The 23,569-nt window shown below is 45.1% G+C and overlaps 1 protein-coding gene across 1 annotated transcript in view; it reads left to right on the top strand.

The window, feature by feature from the left end:
* Positions 1–381: 381 nt before the first annotated feature.
* The window catches only part of ARIH1 (ariadne RBR E3 ubiquitin protein ligase 1), an 81,658-nt gene continuing 58,470 nt past the window's right edge, over positions 382–23,569 (top strand). Inside the window, exon 1 of the mRNA XM_068275756.1 lies at positions 382–1,763. Coding sequence (XP_068131857.1) covers positions 1,482–1,763 — 282 coding nt within the window. The 5' untranslated portion in view covers positions 382–1,481. The remainder of the gene's footprint in view (positions 1,764–23,569) is intronic.

The raw sequence follows: 23,569 nt of genomic DNA, 5'->3' as shown, positions 1-23,569 counted from the left end.
TGCAAACTACACATACATGTGGAGTATGCCTTCTGCAAAGGTATAAACCACTGTTGAGAAAACCTGCCCCCTATTTTTCGCGCAAGCAGTAGCAGAGATACATAAACTTAGTTACTGCCACCCTTAACATGGCGCCTGCTCCCAGGCCCTGTGAATTATCACTGCAGTATGAATCTACTGAGTGGAGCCTAGAACACTCCGCGTCGTTGTATTCGTTTCTGTAAACATTGGCAAAATATAGAGCACTAACTCTACAGAAATGCCACCTCCAAAATGGCACTGCAAGATCCTCCTCCCCCGAAACAAGAGGCGTCTGTACCTGCTTCCTCCTCCAACATGGCGAGCCGGTTGCGCCGGAAACTCCGTACCGTCGTCGCTCAGGTGGTGATGCGCTAACGTGCCCGTGCGTGACGCTACCGCCCCTTTGTTGGCTGAGCGACGGGAGCTGCACGGTGTCTCCCAGAGACCGGTACCGGGGGAGGGGGGGTCCGTCAGTGAATTGGGGGCTGACAACCCCTGGAACGGCGAGGAGCGGCCGTGTGGGAAAGGAGCAAAGCATTCACTTTGGGGCGCGCGCTGACCGGAGCGGGGACGCGCTTTGGGAAGGGGCGTTGATTGAGGGGCCTGAGGCCTGCCTGGCTCGGACACACCGGAGACCCCCTGTGCTGAGCTGTATCGGTCCGGTGAGCCAGGTGCCCTCGCATAGCTCACCTGAGAGACGGTCCGTACACGGCGGAGGAAGATAACCTGTTCAACACAACCTCCTCCTCTACAGCAGCTCCTCTAAACGGCTGTTCCCTCTCTGGGGAAGGGGCGCCTCATTCATACCTACTACTATACGGAATTCCTAGTGGCTGTTATATCTTCACACAACACTGTGAACCTTAGACCGGGCCACATTCACTTTGAATGCGTTGGTGGTTAGGATTTCTAAGCATCTGTGTTTGCCTGGATACACTACTAGTTCAGTGTATATTGCGATAGTGGCAGAGGGACCTTTATGGTTTAAAAGCCCATCATCCTGTTTTAAGGTCGATCTATATATACTGATGCTATGGTATGTAGATCATGGTTTGTGAATAAGCTGGGCACCTGAAACCTGTTGATTTCAAGATACTCTCTTATTTACCAAAAAGTGTAAAGCTTTTTTACACCAACATATTGATTGGATTTAGGACATTTTAAATTTTTTAAAGCACCAAATCAGCCTGGTCTACAAAAAGGTTCCTTTGTTGTGTACAAGCTCTCTGCCCAAGGACATAGGAATTTTAAGGGGTTTGCATTACTAATCAAATTGGTAGTGTAGTTCCAGTCAGCTACACAGATAACAAATTACAAATTGGTGGTGTTAAGGAGCAAGTACACCTTTGCCTTGTATTGTATGCATTGTTGCTTGGAAAGCACCGAGAAACACCAGGTCTTTGTAGTTAATTCCCAGTATCCGCTTGTGGTTGTGTTTTCTTGTTCCTAAAACTGGGATCATGGACTCAGACGAAGGATACAACTATGAATTTGATGATGAGTGCAGTGAAGACAGTGCAGAAGAAGAGCATGATGAATTGGAACTTGGAGAAGTAGAACTGGTTGAAGCTGGAATTGGTGGATCGGAGAGATCTGGGATATGTGGAGAAGGTGGTGTAGGTGTCCTCGGGCCTGGTCCTGGTGGGGACGAAGATGAGGATTATCGATACGAAGTCCTCACAGCAGAGCAAATTCTACAGCACATGGTTGAATGCATCCGTGAAGTTAATGAAGTCATCGAGGTATATATCTTTGAACATATTTATTTTCCTTCGGTACCACAGTTAGTCACATATTGTTAATTGTTATATACAGTATACGTGGCATTTAAAGTGTATGTTGAAGACAGTCAGATCATACATTATCACTTAAAGTGGTTCACATCCTAATGGTAACCATATACAGATCCTAATGGTAACCATATACAGATTGATTTTTCCACCAAATTAATTTACTTTGTCACTTTACTGAACAATAACAAGTTATAAGGTTTGAACCCTTTATCGATTTAAGTGTTAAGAAATTTTAAGTGTTTGGATTTTAGGCTTGAACCCCTCCAGAAGAGACATTACATGCAGCACTAGAGAGCTGAACAAGTATCTCTTTACAATTACTTAAATGTAACCAAAATGATCACAGAAGATTACTTTGGGTTGCCAAGTTTTTTTGGTGAGTATGAAGCTTCATCAGACAAATTGTTACTCAGTGTTTTAATTTTAGGGCAGTGATTTGTATACATATAATATGCATAAACAGTGTTTAAGTTAGCAGTTATGTCGAGTGAATAAGCACATTCCGTATGAGTCATGGTAAATTTCTAAGTATGTTTGGTTAATGTTAGTCATATGATCTGCTCAAAGTTAAGAATAGTTCTGTCCAGCAGAGGGCATTGAATATTTACTTTGCTATGAGGCTATATTTTTTAATATAAGCATTTTATTATTTTGTATTTATATGGTGCTGACCTCTTCCACAGCACTTAAAAGAGTAATGCATAGTAATGTCACTAACTGTCCTTTAGAGGATTCTCAGTTCAATGGACCCAGGGCAGGAGTAGGAGGAGATCAATGGCCCTGGTGAGTAGAGTAGGCACTGCAGGCTGTATTTTTGGGTGAAATGCTGCGCCAGTCTAGTTTAGGGGACCCAGCAGAAATCCTCATAGGGAACAGTTCTCCGAACACAGCATACTTCTACAGCACAAAGCATTGTGATTGGCTGACTAGTGTGGGCATAGTCAAATACAAACTATCTGAAACCAAGTTAGCAGATTTTCTCTATAAGGTTTTCTGCTGAGTTCCCTAAACAAGACTAGCGCCATTCTTTCTGCCTCATCTAGTACAAATAAATCAGCTTTTCCAAGTGTCCCATAAATCACATAGGAAACGCAATGAAAATGTGTGCGTTTTTCCTATTACATTTAGTGAGAGCAAGTCCTTCAGGTGTGTACACACACTATTTGAAACTCATCTATTTGACTGAGAATCAAGTGTGAGTACAGGTGCCCCCCATGCTAGCTTACAGATCTGGGATGCCAGAACTTAAGATAATCTGTAACTTTATAGAAGTAAAAAACCTGATATCTCAGATGGGGAAGCCTCTGGATCCTAATGAGGCTTCACTTGTCCTCCTCAGTCAACCCGATCCAGCCGTGGCACCCCAGAACGCGAACGGAAGCGGCGCAGGATACAGCCTGTATGGCTTATCCTGCTCTTGCACAAATTCCCATTGATATTATTATTTATTTATTGTATTTATAAAGCGCCAACATATTACGCAGCGCTGGACAATAAATAGGGATACATACAATATTTAGGGGAGACATACAACAAAATGACAATACCTGAATACAAGAAAGACCAGATCATGCAGCACAGTATGAGTACAAGGTAATGCTTAGGGAGAGGTAGGGACACGAGAGGTAGGAGACCACAGTTCAGCTGTGGGTTTAGAGCACTTGTGAGGGGTAGTAGGCCAGAGTGAAAAGGTGAGTTTTGAGGGCTTTCTTGAAGATGTTGACAGGGCTGTGGAGTCGGTACAAAAATCTTCTGACTCCAACTCCTCGGTTTATGAAAACACGACTCCAACTCCGACTCCGGGTAACCAGAATGGCCCAGACTCTGACTCCTTAGTCTAATATTTAACAAGGCTGTGGATTTTGCACAAAAATCATCCGACTCCTCAGTTTATGAAACCATGACTCCGACTCCGGGTGCCCAAAATTGCCCCGACTCCTTGACTCCGACTCCACAGCCCTGGATGTTGAAGGAGGGGGCTGCCCTAATGGGTGGAGGTAGGGAGTTCCATAGTGTTGGAGCAGCTCTTGAGAAGTCCTGGAGGCGTGCATGGGACTGGGTGATGCGGGAGGGCGGTTAGGCGAAGTTCATTGGAAGAGCGGAGTGAGAGGCTAGGTGTGTACCTCTGAGTAAGATCGGAAATGTAGGTTGGACAGGTTTTGTGGACAGATTTGTAGGTCAGACACAGTATCTTGAATCTGATTCTGGACTGGATAGGAAGCCAGTGGAGGGATTCAAGGAAGGGATCCGCCATGGTGGAGCGATGGGAGCAGTGAATAATTCTGGCTGCCGCATTCATGATGGACTGCAGTGGGGCTGTTCGGGTCATAGGGAGACCAGACAGCAGGGCATTGCAGTAGTCAATGCGGGAAATTATGAGGGCATGGATGAGGAGTTTGGTGGTGGCAGAGGTCAGGAAAGGGCGAATCTTACAGATGTTACGAACGTGGAAGTTGCAGGACTTTGTGAGGTTTTGGATGTGGGGAGTGAAGGAGAGTGCGGAGTCCAGGGTGACACCCAGACAGCGGGCTTGAGAGGTAGGGTGAATGGTAGTGTGGTTAACAGTGACATGCACATCTGGGAGGTTTATGGATGTCTGGGGTGGGAAGATCATAAATTCTGTTTTGTCTAGGTTTAGTTTCAGGAACCTAGCGGACATCCAGGAGGAGATGGCTGATAGACAGGAGGAGACCTTGTCCATGGTAGTGGTGGATATGTCAGGGGTGTGGAGGTAGATCTGGGTGTCATCTGCATACAGATGATAGTTAAAACCCATGGAGGAGATAACCTTGCCAATGGAGGATGTGTATAGGGTGAACAGTAGGGGGCCAAGGACTGAACCTTGGGGGACTCCCACCGAGAGGTGGTTGGGGGGTGGATGAGGACTCATTGAAGGCAGTCGTGAAGGAGCGGTTGGAGAGGTAGGATGAAAGCCAGGACAGGGCAAGATCATGAATGCCTATGGACTGGAGGAGTAGGGGATGATCTACTATGTCAAAAGCTGCTGAAAGGTCAAGAAGAGGAGAATAGAGTATTTACCTTCAGCTTTAGTTAAGGCAAGGTCATTGACCACTTTGGTGAGAGCAGTTTCGGTTGAGTGGGCAGGCCCGAAATCTAGATTGCAGTGGGTCTTGCAGTGAGTTGGCATTGAGGAACTATATACTAATTAAATACTATTTCCCCCTCTAGGCCGCCATGGATGGTAGGGAATGAAATAATTTGGCTTCCAGCAATTGCTGGAGGCCAAATTATAGTTTTATAAGTAACTTCCGCTCCGTTTTCTTACGGCACTGAAGTTACTCACTGCTGCGCCCAAGTCTCCTGCGCTGGAATGGCAGTGTTGGCTCCAGAACAACCAAAAACAATAACTTTCCAATCGGGTCCACTCTACTTCAGGTGGGTTCCATCGCTGGATCGCCTTTGCTGAGGATGAGGGTAGCCTTTTTAGGATCCAGAGGCTTCTCCCTCACAAGAGAATTTCCCCCTAGGAGCAGTTTTCAATTCATGTTCACTCTAAATGACAGCAACCCCCAAGTGCATTTTGATCCTTACCCCTGCTGTCAGAATCCGCTCTGTTGTTCAATGTGCCGCTGCTCCTCCTCCGTTCCCCATAGCAACAGCAGAGCGGCGTGTCTCTACAGCGCTCAGCCCCAGGACTCTTGCCTGAGGTATCAAGTTACGATTCCTTTGGGTAACACCAATGGGCTTCTGTGTGCACCTTTAGGCTCTGTCGCCACCAAAATCGACAATTTTTTTGTCTGTTATTATTATTATTAAGTATTTATATAGCGCCTGCATATTACGCAGCGCTGTACAGAGTCTTGTCACTAACTGTCCCTCAGAGGGGCTCACCATCTAATCCCTACCCCAGTCATATGTCTATGTATGCATCATGTAGTGTATGTATTGTACAGGGCTGTGGAGTCGGAGCAATTTTGGGCACCCGGAGTCGGTCGTGGTTTCAGAAACTGAGGAGTTGGAGTCGGAAGATTTTTGTACCGACTCCACAGCCCTGGTATTGTAGTCTAGGGCCAATTTTTAGGGGTAAGCCAATTAACTTATCTGTATGTTTTTGGGATGTGGGTGGACACTGGAGTGCCCGGGGGAAACCCACACAGACACGGGGAGAACATACAAACTCCTTGCAGATGTTGACTTAGCTGGGATTCAAACCGGGGACCCAGCGCTGCAAGGCAAGAGCGCTAACCACTACACTACCGTGCTGCCTGTTTTGCTGCATCTCAAAACTTACGGTGAACAAATCTTATTATTGATTCATAAAGCGCCAACATATTCTGTGGCCCCATACAAAGTAAGAAATGAATATGGGATACATAATAATACAGACAAACGGAATACACCAATATACAAAATACAGAATTGGTTACAAAATACTGAATTGGTAATGACCGTGACAAAATAACACAATGAAAAAAGTGCATGATGAATTCCAAGACACAAGGGGAAGAAAGCCCTGCCCTTGGGAGCTTACAATCTAAACGAATAGGGGGTACAAAAGGTGGGGCAGTATACAATAAACATACCAAGAGGCAGTGTGTTTTAGGATATCTAGTAGGAGTGCAACTTGGCCTTAGGACAGAGGATAAAGGGGAAGTGGCCTAAGGTAGAGAGGGTATGCTTAACGGAACAAATTAGTTTTTATGAAATTTTATAGATATCGTTTAACGGTAACAAAGGTTGGAGAGTGATGTGTTGAGGGAGGGCATTCCAGAGGAGGAGTGAAGCATGTGCAAAATCTTGTATACGTGAATGCGATGAGGTAGTTCTAGAGGAGGACAACAGAAGGTCATGTGCAGATCTGAGATTGTGATTGGGTTGGTATCTGGAAACTAGTGAAGAGATGTAGATAGCTTTGTAGGTTAAGAGTTTGAATGGGATCCTCTGGTTGTTTGGTAGCCAATGAAGAGCTTGACAGAGAGGGGCAGTAGAGGAAGAAAGATGAATAAGACGAGCAGCTGAGTTCAGTACAGATTGGAGCGGTGTCAGTCTGTTAATTGGTAGTCCACAACGTAGTATGTTACAATAGTCCAGACAAGATAGTATAAGAGCAAGTATTAACATTTTATTTGTGTCTTGAGTGAGAAAAGGTCTGATGCGAGATATGTTTTTGAGTTGGAGATGACAGGAGCTGGTTAGGGAGTGAATGTGAGGAATAAGAGAGGATTCAAATATTACCCCAAGCAACATGCTTTGGGAACTGAAGTTATGGGAGTGTTTTTAACATTTGTTATTTCAGGTGGTGGTGGACAGAGATGGTGTAAAAACAGAATTCATTTTACTCAATATTACGTTTTAAGAAGCGAGAGGACATGAGAGGATTTAGCAGGCAAGCAGGCAGGAATACGTGTGAGGAGGGAGTTAAGGTCTGGGGCCGATAGGTACAGTTGTGTATCGTCTGCATATAAGTGGTATTGAAACCCAAATAAGTTAAGTTTCCAAGACCATGCATGTAGATGGAAAAGAGGAGAGGGCCAAGGGCAGAGCCTTGAGGTACCCCCGCAGATAAAGGATGAAGAGAAAAATCTGATCTGAGTAAGACTGGGAAGGACCTTCCAGAGAGATAGGAAGATAACCAGGAGAGAGTTAGGCCCTTTATGCCTACAGATGGAAGTATCTGTAGGAGGAAGGTGTGGTTAACAGTATCAAATGCTGATGACAGATCAAGAAGGATAAGTATGGGAACATTTGGATTTAGCGGTAAGAAGATCATTGGCCACTTCAGTAAGAGCTGTTTCTGTGGAGTGGTTAGAGCGAAAGCCAGACTGGAACTGATCAAGTAGGGAGTTAGCAGATAAATAATGGCTTAGTTCAGGATGTACAGTACAGACCAAAAGTTTGGGGACACCTTCTCATTCGAAGAGCTTTCTTTATTTTCATGACTATGAACATTGTAGATTTACACTGAAGGCATCCACACTATGAATTAACACATGTGGAAGTATAATACATAACCAAAAAGTGTGAAACAACTGAAACTATGTCATTCTAGGTTGTTCAAAGTAGCCACCTTTTGCTTTGATTACTGCTTTGCACACTCTTGGCATTCTCTTGATGAGCTTCAAGAGGTAGTCACCTGAAATGGTTTTCACTTCACAGGTGTGTCCTGTCAGGTTTAATAAGTGGGGTTTCTTGCCTTATAAATGGGGTTGGGACCATCAGTTGCATTGTGGAGAAGTTAGGTGGATACACAGCTGATAGTCCTACTGAATAGACTGTTAGAACTTTTATTATGGCAAGAAAAAAAGCAGCTAAGTAAAGAAAAACAAGTGGCCATCATTACTTTACTTTAAAAAATTACGGTCAGTCAGTCCGAAAAATTGGGAAAACTTTGAAAGTGTCCCCAAGTGCAGTCTCAAAAACCATCAAACGCTACAAAAACTGGCTCACATGCAGACCGCCCCAGTAAAGGAAGACCAAGAGTCTCCTCTGCTGTGGAGGAATAAGTTCATCCGAGTCACCATCCTCAGAAATCGCTGGTTAACAGCAGCTCAGATTAGAGACCAGGTCAATGCCACACAGTGTTCTAGCAGCAGACACATCTCTAGAACAACTGTTAAGAGGAGACTGTGTAAATAAGGCCTTCATGGTAGAATATCTGCTAGGAAACCACTGCTAGGGGCAGGCAACAAGCAGAAGAGACTTGTTTGGGCTAAAGAACACAAGGAATGGACATTAGACCAGTGGAAATCTGTGCTTTGGTCTGATGAGTCCAAATTTAAGACCTTTGGTTCCAACCACCGTGTCTTTGTGCGACGCAGAAAAGATGAACGGATGGACTCTACATGCCTTGTTCCCACCGTGAAGCATGGAGGAGGAGGATGTCTGATGGTGTGGGGGTGCTTTGCTGGTTACATGAGTGGGGATTTATTCAAAATTGAAGGCATAACCAGCATGGCTACCACAGCATCTTGCAGCGGCATGCTATTCCATTTGGTTTGATTTTAGTTGGACCATCATTTTTTTCAACAGATATAAGGGAAGACGCCGAAAGCCCAGTATAGTGTAGTATGTACTGTAAATTGGGTATGGAAGGTAAGTATAGGTAGGTTATACTCACAAACAAGGGTTACCGTCCAGGTAACCACTATGAAGGCAGGTGAGGAGATTAGACCTGTCCCCACTCAGGATTAAGAAGTCGCTCTCTGTAGATCAGGAAAAAAGAATTCCCCTCCACCAGGGGTGGAAACAACTGCAAAAGTAGTACAGAGGCGCCAACAGGGTAAAAACAATATTTCTTTAAAATGGATAAAATTAAGTAGGTAGCGGTGGACTTACCCCTCCAAAACAGACCCAAAAATTGCTGTTTTAAGCAAAAATCAGTTTATTTACATACTCCAAACAAGGTGCAACGCGTTTCGCGGGTATATCCCACTTCCTCAGGCAATAAATAGGAGCATATCACCAATGCGGTCCGGTACATAGCCTGGCGCCAGGCTATGTACCGGACCGCATTGGTGATATGCTCCTATTTATTGCCTGAGGAAGTGGGATATACCCGCGAAACACGTTGCACATTGTTTGGAGTATGTAAATAAACTGATTTTTGCTTAAAACAGCAATTTTTGGGTCTGTTTTGGAGGGGTAAGTCCACCGCTACCTACTTCATTTTATCCATTTTAAAGAAATATTGTTTTTACCCTGTTGGCGCCTCTGTACTACTTTTGCATTTTTTTCAACAGGACAATGACCCCAAACACACCTCCAGGCTGTGTAAGGGCTATTTGACCAGGAAGCAGAGTGATGGGGTGCTGCGCCAGATGACCTGGCCTCCACAGTCACCAGACCTGAACCCAATTGAGATGGTTTGGGATGAGCTGGACTGCAGAGTGAAGGCAAAAGGGCCAACAAGTGCTAAGCATCTCTGGGAACTTCTTCAAGACTGTTGGAAGACAATTTCAGGTGACTACCTCTTGAAGCTCATCAAGAGAATGCCAAGAGTGTGCAAAGCAGTAATCAAAGCATAAGGTGTCTACTTTGAAGAACCTAGAATAAAACATATTTTCAGTTGTTTCACACTTTTTGGTTATGTACTATACTTCCACATGTGTTAATTCATAGTTTGGATGCCTTCAGTGTGAATCTACAATGTTCATAGTCATGAAAATAAAGAAAACTCTTTGATTGAGAAGGTGTCCAAACCTTTGCTCTGTACTGTACATGGCATTCAAGTAATTTGGATGCAAATGGGAGAAGTGACACTGGGCAGTAGTTGACGAGTGCAGTAGGATCTAGAGATGCTGTGGTTTTTTTAAGTAGTGGTGTCACGACAGCCTTTTTGAGTGGGGATGGACAGATGCGAGTGGAGTGGGCCATTTTTATATTCACACTTGTTAGGGCCCATTCACACCTGAGCAGGAATCGCGCGATTCGCACTCATGGCAAACCGCTAGCGGTTTTGTAAAAACCGCTACACATTGTAGCAAGTGGCAGTGTTCTCACTGCCGTGTTTGCGGTTAGCGATAACCGCAAATGCACTGCATGCGGCAATTTGCATTTCGCGATTAGCGATTGTGATTAGCGTGCAAAGCACGCTAATCGCGATCGCTCCAAAACCACCGCAGTGTCCAGTGATTTTTCTGTGTTAATCGCTGAAAAATCACTCCCGCAAAACGCCGGCATCAATCGCTGGCGTCTTGCGATTCTAGATGTGAACATTGGATCCATGTCTGTTTGCTGGCCACATTTCTGCACAGTCCGCGATTATCCTGGACAGACATATGCATTCCCCATATAGACTATGGTGATAATGCATCTGCCCCGGACTTCAGCCAGACTGCAGCGGACCATCAGAGTGGACACGACACTGTCCGATTGTGCTGGCCATACATGGTCCGGCTGCTGCAGATGGGAACCGAGTCAAACCCTTGTGAATGTCAAATATCTGTCTTGTTAATTCTTATTCTAAATCTTAATTGTCTACGTAACAAAAAACAACAAAAAAATCACCTCTGCATTTTTACAACTGTCTTTTTCCCTTTGTGTTCCAGTCAAATATCAATGAGTGGAGAACCTACACTATACCGATAATTTACCCTGTGCATGTGGGTAGGAAAAAAATGTGCTTGGAACACATTCATAGGACATATCCAACATGTCACTGGCTCTAGATGCAGATTTACATCTATACCATGTGTATTAAGCAAAAGACAGTAGACTTTATTAAAGTGAACCTCCGGACTAAAAATCGACGCAGCAGCACTGAAAAGGCTTTGTGTTTCTTTAACAGTTTCACAGCATCAGAACTTTTTCTCTTATACAAGCCTCATTTTTAGCTGCACAGAAAAAAACTGCCCGGGCTTTTTTCCCCTGATGCTGTGCAAAGCATGATGGGATTTCTGATTTTGTTGTTCTCGTTCTGCTGTTTTGGTGCAATTTTTTTTTTTACATTTTGAATTTGACATTTGAAGCCTAGCGCATGCAGCTGGGAGGGGTGATCAGGACACAGGATAGTTGGAACTGTGTCTCCTGCTCCTTGTCACCTCCTTTCAACCAAAAAGATGGCTGCCCCCATGACAAAGATGGCAGCCCCCATGAATCACAAACATTTGCCTGTTCTTTTAAAACAGGGTGGGTAAGAGATTACATGACCTATCTATTCTAATTAACATAACTAATGGAACTTGATGACAGTATGTTTGTTTAGGCTGAAGTTCCCCTTTAAGAAGATTTGGGAATACAGAGCTCTGGTAATAATCATAAAAAAATATATATATATAACCTCTTGGGAGAATTATCAGATGTTTTGAAGTATCCCAAAATGTTCAATGACACTGTATAAATAACAGAAATCTACAGCTAAGAACAAATTTACACTCCCTTGGGAATTGTGCAATGTCCCAACTCATTGCCTGCAGCTTTCCATCGCCTATTAACCTCGTTTCTTCTGCTTGGGTATCAGTCCTACTCCTAGCCACCACTCAATGGTCTTGTTGTAAGAGGAGCCAAACCTCGTACACGCTCTAGAGGCAGCTCAGCTGAAGCGGCCTTTAAAGGTGTTCTGTGATCTGATTATGATCACTTGCGGATCGCAAAATGCTAGGTACAGTAAAGGCAATTGAAACTGCGTGAAATGTATCCATTAGTGAGATTCATTTGAGATGCGATTTTCTTCCGAGCGCAATCATCATCCTGTTACGTTTTACATGCATTTGAGCTCTCTATGCTTAGTAAAAAAGCACAGGGAAATCGCATGGCATGCAATTTATTTATTTTATTTTCATCTCCACGATTCGGCAGTTGAAAATATTTTTCCACTTCTTTCTTTTTTCTTGTCGCAAACACACCGTCATACACCCAATGGAACATCAGCGGAATTGCAGTAGTGGATTTTAGGAAGAATGCGATTGCGTTTCTTTAGTGAAAAATAGCCTGTGTCAGCCAGGAATCTAATGTGAACACATTTTCCCTGTCACAGAAAGATCTAGAAGCCACTCCCTCATGCCATGCCATTGCCTTCTTCCCATCCCTATAGAGTACATCCTCCCATTCCCAAAGAGAACATGTTGCTTTGGTATACCAGAACTGTGCATCTGTGCTATACTTATTCCCCACAGTGTCACCTGAAGGGAGACACTAATTGAAGGTGTGGATGCACTTTAAAGTGGACCTGAACTAATGCACAGGACACAAAGAAAACACAGAAAAATCCACATTGTTTGTATTTAGAGAGAAAAGCCTGTCTAACCCCCCTCATCTTCAAGTAATCACAAGTGTAATTTGAGCTCTCAGCTGTGTCAGCACAGTAATTCAATAGTCTCAGCAGACACCGCTAATATGTAAACACGGGAGGTTAACCCTTTCCCTGCTTCCATGAAACCAAGAAGTGGACACACTGAAGATTTATTGCAGGAGTTCTGTTTAAGCTGTAACAAGAATTATTTTTTTAAATGTTTATTTTGCTGTTTCTTATCTTTTAGAGCAGAGAGGAAGTTCTGAGTTCATGTCCGCTTTAAGGCCTGGGATCTGCTACAGGCACTTTGCAGCAAAGGGCCCACAATTTGACAAATTATGGAAGTGCCCTAATTTCAAAGTGATTCCCAGACCGATTGGCTAATGCAGCCACTGATGCAATTGCTCCCAAGATGCTGCAAGCAGCGATTTACGATTGCTCTGCTATCACAATGCTGCGATCCACGGGTGTAGAGTTTTGCCTAACACTGCCAATTGGCCTGTGCTACCAGTGGTTCTCAGGCCTAATACGTTACGTTAAATAAATTGTCCATCTTGTACCATCCAGTACTTCCCATAAGTGATGGGAAAATTGGATATTGTTTTAAAAGTAAGCAAGGTCTAGGAGACCACAGGCTTTGAGTTGTTAGTCACACTCCTTTTCTTCCTAAGTAAGGCTTCTTTTTCCATTTTTAAGGTACAAGAATGTGTGTTCTTTCATTAAAATAACTTTGTCCTTACATTCCTTAGACTGTTAGACTCTTGTGACTTATATGTCTACCCTAAATTTCTCAGTCACCAGTGGTATGTGTGTTAAAGGGAACCTAAACGGAGAAGGATATGGATTTTTCCTTTTTAAAATAATACCAGTTGCCTGACCCTGTTACATTGTGGAAAAAAAGCTGTTTACAACTGCCAAAACAGCAAGCAGCAGCTACATCACCCGCCAGCAGTAAAAATGTCACCATGTGATAAATGTCAGAATATAAATCGGGGATTTAAAATATTTTACAATGGGCAAACACTGACTAAATCATTTATACATAATTATTGTAAAAATGAAGCACTTTTGTTATTACATTATTTTCACTGGAGTTCCTCTTTAAATTAGATTTCTTGATGTCATACGTTTTTAAAGTGGATTTGAAGCGACATGATTAGATAAACCTATACACACGATACTAGCCCTACTAAGAAATTATGTGAACTTCCTCTGTTTTCCAGTACTGGAAGAGCTAGGACTCGTTTCCACTATCGCGAATCTTCGCACATGTAATGCAAGTGGATGGGCCTGTTTGCACTGTAGCGTTGTTGAGGTGCGTTTTTTTTTTCAGCGGTGAAAAAACGCACAAAAGTGCCGCAGAATTCGCCTGCGAGTGGAATGCATGCGAATCGCATGCAATGTATTTAATAGGGAAATCGCATGCGTTTTCCCCATGCGGTTTTTGTGCGAATTCGCATAGGTACCAATGTAAATTCACACAGGCAGTGACATGGTTAAAATCGCATATACCCTCACCTATGCGAAATCGCATGGGGAATCGCATCCGCATGCGATTTCATCAGCGGTGGAATCCAGGCGATTCCGCACCACAATAGCGGAAACGAGCCCTAAAAATACGTGAGGTATCTATGCAAAAGAGCTTCTCTGAGCTTTACTTAATTAGTGGAAGTCATTCCAGTTTTCTGAAGTTTAAAAGAGGGTTTTTGTAAACTTCAAATCGCAATTCCGATTTTCAACACAAGAACACAGCATGCAGGGCTTTTTTTTTTTTTTCATATCAACTCACATGTAAAATCACATTAAAATTTGAATTGCCTGTAGTGTAAGGGCTGGTTCACACTGCAGGAGCTTTTTAAGCGCCACTGATTTAAAGGCTCTTGCAAATGCAATGCTATGGGGGATTTTTCAAAATTACAAAATCACATCGCTCCAGTGAGAACACACACATAGAATACATTAGCAAGAGCTTTCCAAATCACAGAGTTCTTAGAAAAGCTCTTGTCCGAGCCTTGGGGCCTGGAACCCACTAAAAAGCGATATCGCAATCGCTAGCAATTTGTGATAGCGTTTTGGCAGCGATTTCCCTGCTCCTATAGAATTCATTAGAATGGAAACGCGCCCAAAATGATGCATGTACCGCGATTTGTGATTTCCTTAATCGCAATTGCTCTAGTGGTATCTGTCTCATCCATTTACATTGGCAGAGCGTTCAGGAAAATCGCTAGCGATTGAAAGCGCTCCCTAAACTCTAAAAAAAAAAAAAAAAAAAAAAGCTTTAGTGGGTTCGAGACCTAAAAGAGCCTAGAGACAGCTTGAGATAAGGTTTTATGGCAGGGAAGTGCAGAGTCATTAGCTCTGCTTGTTTTACAGTTTTAAAAGCAGAGTATGTATTCTAAACTGCAATTATGGCAGTCTGATGCAACGTTATAAATACTGTGCATGTGCTGCCCGTCCACGCAACCGGCTCAAACATGCGCGTAATGCCGTAAGCCCCCTGCGCATGCGCTAGACACTTACGATGATGTGCACGATTAGGGTGTGTGGATGGGCCACGCATGCGCAGTTGCACACGACTTCACCTAAAGTCGCCAGCCTAATGGTATCACCAGCGGGACCACGGAGGGGGACCCAGAGGATGCCGAGGGACCTCGCGGGCTACAAAGGGCTGGAGGAAGCCCCAGGTAATTCCAGATTTCTTCACTGTTCCAGATCCCTTTAATGGCTAACTGATAACGTTTAATAATGCAAGCTTTCAACGATCTAGTCCCCTTCTTCAGGCATATTTCCAGATGTTAGCTGAAGTAAACACTGTATGCAGTTAAAAAGTAAACATTGCGATAGATAATTATCAAAAGTGCATTGTCGCCACCAGAAACTCCAGGCACATTACCCTGCAATAACAGATGTGACACCTTCCTCATATCTTGTACCGCCGAACGTGGTAGATGGATTCCTGATTGCTCTGATCCGAGTCCCTTTGTCACAAAATGGCATTAGAGAGGAACTGAAACCAAGGATTGAACTTCATCCCAATCAGTAGCTTATACCCCCTTTCCCATGACAAATCTTTTCCTTTTCTCAAACGGATCATCAGGGGGCTCTGTATGGCTGGTATTGTGGTGAAACCCCTCCCACAGTATGATGCTGCATTGTTGCATTGTGGAAAATGGCCATTTCCAACTGCCAGGCAGCCAGTATCTCCCTTTGTGAATATGTATATCTATTTAAAAAAAAAAAAAAAACCTCTATCGCATTGTTAGGGGGTGTGGTTATAGATAATGGCAGTTGGAGCTGTCTTTTTATTTTTATGTCTGTCAGTAGTAAAGATGATTATGTTCAGGCTGATTGTGGATCAAACAACATGAACAAATTACATGCCGAATATCAATCATTTCTTGATCTCTCTTCTATTTTTTAACTTCTCACTTTGCAATGTATTGATTTATTTTCTTTACCTTATTGCTAATATTCCCCTTTAAAAAAAATGCCAGCACAACCACCTCACTCCTCCGGTATGGGGGAAACAGGTGGACATGGAAGTAGATAGGAAGAAAAAAAGCCCTTCTGCGCCCCACAAGCTAACATGTTCTCTGCAGCGGCATGAAGACTTGGAGACGCCCAGGAGCGTAGCAATAGGGGGTGCAGAGGTTGCGACCGCATAGGGGCCCCGAGGGGCCTTCCCTGAACTGCAGTATTAGCTCTATATTGGTCCTGTGCTGGTAATAATCACTTCTATAGATACTTTGAATAGTGTAATCCTTAACAAACTGTTCCCCATCCCCTTCTTGCACCTCTGACACTGTAGTTGCCATTGGCAGGTTTTGGTGCATCATATCAATTGTTATGTATAGAGTGCTTAGGGGCCCCAATGTAAAACTTGCATCGGGGCCCACAGCTCCTTAGCTACGCCACTGGAGACACCATTCCTAATAAAGTTAAAAAAAAAAAGTGTGCAAATTAAAAAACCGAACTATTTATCGTAGCTGGTGTGCTGAGGTCAGGAGGGTGGCAGTGGGCATCAGGGGTGCCCTGTCTTACGACCGTTTCACGTACGTGGTGGCTGGATGGTGTAGTGGTTAAGGGCTCTGCCTCTGACACAGGCGACCTGAGTTCGAATCTTGGCTCTGCCTGTTCAGTAAGCCAGCACCTATTCAGTAGGAGACCTTGGGTAAGTTTCCCTAACACTGCTACTGCCTATAGAGCGCGTCCTAGTGGCTGCAGCTCTGGCGCTTTGAGTCCGCCAGGAGAAAAGCGCAATATAAATGTTCTGTTCTGTGTAATCCTTGCTTCTTCTGAGGCTAGTGTACAATGATTGAACGGTGGAGCATCCATTTAGTGTCTAGAGAGATGCGCTTCTGGTTTGGCATTTGAGCCCGCCCCTTAAAGGGATCCTAAGCGGAGGATATGCATTTTTACTTTTAAAATACGTTGCCTGACTCTCCTGCTCATTCTGTGTGTCTAATACTGTTAGCCACAGCCCCTCAACAAGCATGCAGATCAGGTGCTCTGACTGAAGTCAGACTGGATTAGCTGCATGCTTGTTTCAGGTGTGTCATTCAGCCACTACGGCCGCCAAATAGATCAGCAGGACTGCCAAGCAACTGGTATATTTTAAAAGGAAACATCAATATCCCTCTCAGTTATGGTTCCTTTAAAGCAATTCCATTGGTGCAGATTTGGAGGGAGGAGGCTCAGCTACGCTGCCACAATAACACTGTCATGGTGATGCAAGCAAGGCCACTCCTCGCTGTAACATGATGTGGCAGTAGCGCTCAATCTGTATTAATAAAGCCTGGTCATGGCGGAGATTCTTTATACATCATAACTGAGCTCAACAATGTACCATAAATATTGTATCTGCCGTGCAGATGGAAAATTCTGCAAGGAGTAATAATGCATTGTTTAAGGCTGCTTTCACAGTGGCACGTTACAGGCGCACGTTAGAGCAGCCTGTAACGCACCCCCACCGCACAGCAATGAAAAATCAATGGGCTGTTCACAGTGCCCACGTTGCGTTACACAGTAACGCTTCACGTCAAGACAACGTACTGCATGCAGTACTTTATACGCGGCTAAGCCGCGTTAGATTGTTTGCACATGCTCAGTATGGGTACATTTTTTTTACTTTAGGGGCGGAGAGGAGGCGGGGAGAGGCCGCTACATAGCCAGGCACATGGCTACTTGGCATTCACTGCGCTCACGCGGTCTCCGCAGCGCCTCCGACAGAGCAGGCGCACCAAGAGCTGCTTGTAACGCGGCTCGTGGTAGCGTCCTGCTCCAACACCACCAGGCGTTGCGTTAGGGGCATGTTATGTGCCCTATAACGTCCCCTAAACGCAACGTCCTGGTGTGTAAGTAGCCTAAAGGTTTGTCGGTGAAGTAAGAGACCAAGGAAAGAGGAAAAAGAAAAACAGGAAAAGGGATGTGTCCGTGCAGGGATGGGAGTGTAAAAAAGGGTAAAGGACACACAAATGTCTGTCAGGAGTAGGCTGTGTGAAGTATTAAAGAATAAAGGGTGGGGCATGCAAAAAGATGCAGGAATGTAACCCTAATTGCTCTAAATATAGAGACAAAAGTGGTAAGAGATGTTAAATGCCTACAAATGAGCTTGGGAGAAAAAGAAAAAAACAGAAAAGGCACAAAATGCCATGGCTAAGTTAACAAAAGTAATAGGCGCTCCTGCTCTTTAACCTGCTGAGCGGTTTGGACGAGCTCAGCTCGTCCAGTACCGCCGGAGCCTGCCGCTCAGGCCCTGCTGGGCCGATTTGGCTCAAATAAAAAGCAGCACACGCAGCCGGCACTTTGCCAGCCGCGTGTGCTACCTGATCGCCGCTGCAGCGCGGTGATCCGCCGCATGCAGCGGCGATCCGCCGCATGCAGCGGCGAAAGAGGGTCCCCCCAGCCGCCTGAGCCCAGCGTAGCCGGAACAAAAAGTTCCGGCCAGCGCTAAGGGCTGGATCGGAGGCGGCTGACGTCCATGACGTCACTCCGCTCGTCGCATGGCGACGAGGTAAGCGAAACACGGAAGGCCGCTCATTGCGGCCTTCCGTGTTACTTCTGGCCGCCGGAGGCGATCAGAAGAACGCATCCGGAGCGCCCTCTAGTGGGCTTTCATGCAGCCAACTTTCAGTTGGCTGCATGAAATTGTTTTTTTTTTATTAAAAAAAAACCCTCCCGCAGCCTCCCTGGCGATCTTAATAGAACGCCAGGGAGGTTAATTAAATCACATGGTGCAGTGTGTTGCATCTTAAAGTGGCTCATCTCAAACTTCCCAGCTACAAACGTAGCAAGCTAGAGAGGGAAAAAGAACATGGCATCTTGTAGGCAAAGAGACCAAAGCTAGTACTTATCTGGAAAAATGGCAGGCAAGAAGAGGCTGGAAGTCAAGGATCTAGAAAGCATTCCAAATAGTCATTCAAGCCAAGTGGTCCCATTTCGTCTGTTCGCAGAATCCACTACACTTCCATTCTTAACAACAATCCCCCACTATCACCTCCCAGTGAATTCACCAGCTGCTCTCGTCTACCGGACAGGTGTTTGCTAGCCCTTGGCATGGGCGGTGGACAGGTCCCCCCCCCCCCAGTGAAGTTGCATCTGAGCAAGGCTTGCTGTGCTCCGATGCATCATGACACATTTTCTCGCCATGGGGGTTACACCACCATGTCAGCCCTTTGCACGCTTGGTGCTACAACCACTGCAATTTGGCTGCATTTTAATTGCACCTGAACGGCAGTCATGGGCAGCAGACTGGACACTGAACTGCTCGACATATGAGCAGTTCAGACGGCCATGGAAAAAGGGACTAGCTCTTTTACAGCATAATTTGCGGGTACTGCCTGTAAGGGCTGGAACCCACAAGTGCGGTTTTGTGAGCATTTCTGGAGCGATTCAAAACGCTAGCGTTATGCCAAAACGCTCAGCTAATGTTAATGGATGGGGCAACTTCCACTGGAGCGATTGCGCTTCCTGAAATCGCAAGCGCAGGACATGCAGCATTTTGAGAGCGTTAGCGCTTCAATGGTAAGTATATCATCGCTGGCGTAATCGCTCATCAAAACCTGTATGGAGCGATTTTGCTAGCGTTTTAAAGTTACTGCACACTGTAACAAAATTAAAATGAAATTGAACGGACCAATTGGACTTTAAAACGCTAATCGCTAAGCACTACACAACTGCTGGCAAATTGATACACTTTTTAAAAACTGTCCCTAAAATGCTCATGAAATCACTTACAAACTGCTCATACAAAACGCTAGCGATTGCGTTTTGCAGTGGGTTCCAGGCCTAACAGTATGAAGGCACGCAGAGCTCAAATGAACCCAAAACTAAATAAGGCATATCCTTGCAGCAATATATTTGATAATGAATACAGATTGTGTAAAGCAAAGTGGTAGACAGAAAACTTGTTTTGCGGGCCAAATATGCTTGCCAAACGTCACTGCAATTCTCATGCCTTCTTTTTTGAATGTAGCCTGTGGGTGAATTAATGAAGTGTGATTGTGACACCCTAAATTAGAAAGAACAATATAGTTAATGCCTTGAGCATTTATTATGCTGGGTACACACTGAGATTTTCTGGCCGATTTTCTGTCAGATTGATTATTTCCAACATGTCTGATTTGCTTTCCGATTGATTTTTAAGCATTTTCCGATCGATTTCCTATTGAAGTTAATGGAAATCGATCAGAAAGCAAATCGGAGATGTTGGAAATAATCTAACAGTAAATCAGCCCGAAATTCTCAGTGTGCACCCAGAATTAGTCCTTCACCATCACTAATTGTATTTGACGCCTTATTAAAAGCCGGCACTAGAGGAAGCCGCACACAAAAGACAGGTTTGCAGTCCTCGCGGGCATGATGGAAGTGATAAGCAGCTGCCACTAAACACCCCGGGAGGGTGGGGGTGGCAGACAACACGTGGGGAGGAGCTGTGCACACAGCGCAGACATGCAGGGGACATGGGGAGACACAGGCATGGTGGGGGAGACATGAGGGGTGCTGGTCGACGAATGGGGGTAACAGGAGGCGGTATGGGGCAGACATGGGGGACACAGGAGGATACAATTTGAGGGATAACTCCTGGAATATGTACGTACCAAGTTAAGTATTTTTTTTCTCTGTTTTTTGCCCTCTAAACCTAGGTGTGTCTTATATTCCTGAGCGTCTTATATGGTGGAAAATACAGTACTTGTTCATGGCCTTGGCTGCACTGCAAGAGCGTGCTTCAAGACAAAAAACTTCTCTTCCAGCCACCGCCATGCCCCCCCCCATCTTTTCCCAGTTTATAACGTGCAACCACAATTACCCCCACATAACTGATGCAGCCACTACTTTCTCTCCTCCCTATAACAGTTTTGATCACCATATAATCCCCTCCCTCCCCTGATGCAGAGTATTGCAGCAGAGCAGTCAGTGTCTTACCTACTCCAGTACAAGGTCCGATCTGTCCTCTGCTGCAGCTGGTAGCTTTCACTCACAACAGTCTTGAGCTTTAGTCATCGTGTAACATGAGAAGTCCAGGACTGAGGAAAGGGAGACAGAGCGGGTGCAGGAAAGTAAGATTGATCGGACCTTGGGCTGGAGAACATAAAATACCACACTGCTACACTACTCTGCAGTCTCTCCTGTCTCCCACAAATCCAGGATATTGCTTTGTGATATTGACAGTTAAATGCATTGTTCCCCTCTCTACCCCATCTGCCGGAAGCCACCCTATACTGCATGGTGCTGTCATACTTCCTTCACTTCCCACTGCAACAGTATGCGTCCCTATTGTGTAGTAGTAGAGTCCACATCTGTACAGGACTCATTTTCCACAATGTCACCAGTAGGATTGAGCTTGATCCTGATGGGCGCCACAATTAGTACATGTGTACAAGTTAAAGGTTGTTTGCAGTGCATTTTACTCTATCACAAATTAGATAGATTGATGTATTTACAGTTTTCCATCCTATTGGTCTGTTAAATACTGTATTCTATATTCTGCAAATAAGATTCGTTTCACAGATCCCAGCCTGCTTGTGGAAATGTTACGTATTTAGCACAGCTGACATTCTTGGTCACCGCTAGAGGGCAGTGTTGGATGAAGAAAGAGAGGCTTTGTATTGAACTATATAAACAGCCCATCCTTGTTATCAACGGGTTTCTAGTGGTGAGATCAGCTGCTGTAGAAAACAGTAATGGAAAATATTTGCCAGCCTAAATCTTTAAAGACTTTGACAAAATGATTTATCCATGTTTAGTAATTAAATGTATGGGTTTCATGCAATGTGGCATAAGTTGTGTTTTATGATTACATTCTGGTGACTTCCCAATTATTTGTGTAATTCCTCAATGGTTGAGGCTTAATGCTGTTAGTTTTATTTAGACATGCTTGATGAAAGACTGCTGAGGTGGCCAATAATGACCACCTCTGCCAAGTACTTAATTAGTGTACAGCGGCAACCGACGCCTCTGCAAGCAGTCAGCACTGGCCAAGAGCATTGTTCTCTGTAATCACCCCACCTTCTACGTGATGCAACTCGCTAGCTGCTCCTTCAGCCCTCCTCTCTGGATAGCGACGTTCATCGTGGTTCTGTACCCAACTGCCGACGTTGTAGAAATTGCCGGTCGTCGTGAAAATCGCCAGCTGGGTACGCAGCTTATGACAAATCTGACAAGATTAGCTGCATGCTTGTTTTAATAGTGTGATTTAAGCCTCATCTACACGGTACAATTTTCTATCACATTGACCAGTGATCTGATAAGAAATTGAATCGTGTGTAGATGTCCAGATTGTTTCTGATCAATTTTGCGATAGATTTTGCTTTGATAAGTGCCCAAAATCTATTGCAAAATCTATCAAAACCCGATTGGACCGGTTGTAAATTATCTAAAGGGGCCCATACACCTAACGATTTTCCCGCCGATATACGGCCGATTCGATCACAGTGATCGAATCGGCTGTGAAATCGCCACGCACACCGCTGACAGAACGATCGATTTCCGTCCCAAATCGATCGTTCCCTTCGATTCCCGTCGATCCGTCCGTGCAGAAGATTTTTCAACGGCGGGTCGGGAGTGCGTCGATAGTGGCGTTCGAATGACCGACGCAATACAACGGGTATACATTACCTGTTCTGGCCGACGCGAGTCCCCGCTGTCACCGCTGCTTCTCCGCGCTGGGCTCCAGGGCTGCAGCTACACAGAACTTCCTGTCCCGGCAGGAAGTTTATAGAGCGCCCTCTACTGTTTAACTTCCCCTGGACAGGAAGTTCAGTAGCTGCAGGAACGGCCTGGAGCACGGAGGGGAGAAGAAATCGGTGACAGCGAGGACTCGCGTCGGCCAGAACAGGTAATGTATGAGAGGGGGGGGGGGGGGGGCGGCAGCAGCGGCAGCTCCACAGATTGTGATCGCTTTTCAGGCCGAAATCGATTCACAATCTGTTTGCAGTAAAGGTGGCCGTACGATCCCTCTCTGATCAGATTCGATCAGAGAGGGATCTATCTGTTGGTCGAATCTGATGACAAATCGACCAATGCATGGCCACCTTAATAGATAGTTGATCTGGTGGAAAATTTTACTGTGTAGATTATGCTTTACACCCTACTGACCAGAAAGATCAGCAGCACTGCCAGGCAACTGGTATTGTTTAACCTTCCTGGCGGTAAGCCCGAGCTGAGCTCGGGCTATGCCGCGCAGGAAGATATCTCAGCCCCTGGTGGGGCGATTTGCACACTTTAAACTGCTGTACGCGCAGCTAGCACTTTGCTAGCCGCGCGTACAGCTCGATCGCCGCCGCTCTGCGGCGATCGCCCGCACGCAGCGGCACAAGAGAGGCCCCCCCCCACCAGAGCCCTGCGTTGCCCGGACCAATGAGTTCCGGGCAGCGCTATGGGCTGGATCGGAGACGTCTGACGTCAGGACGTCGGCTGACGTCCATGACGTCATTCCGATCGTCGCCATGGCGACAGGAGAAGCCAAACAGGGGAGCGCGTTATATACGCGTTCCCCTGTTTGCTTTGGATGCCGGCGACGATCGCACTAGAGGGACACATGCGCCCTCTAGTGGTGTTTCATGTA

This window comes from Hyperolius riggenbachi, chromosome 3, assembly GCF_040937935.1.
Source record: "Hyperolius riggenbachi isolate aHypRig1 chromosome 3, aHypRig1.pri, whole genome shotgun sequence".
NCBI classification, from domain to species: Eukaryota; Metazoa; Chordata; class Amphibia; order Anura; family Hyperoliidae; genus Hyperolius; species Hyperolius riggenbachi.
This window is presented reverse-complemented; position numbering and strand designations above follow the sequence as displayed.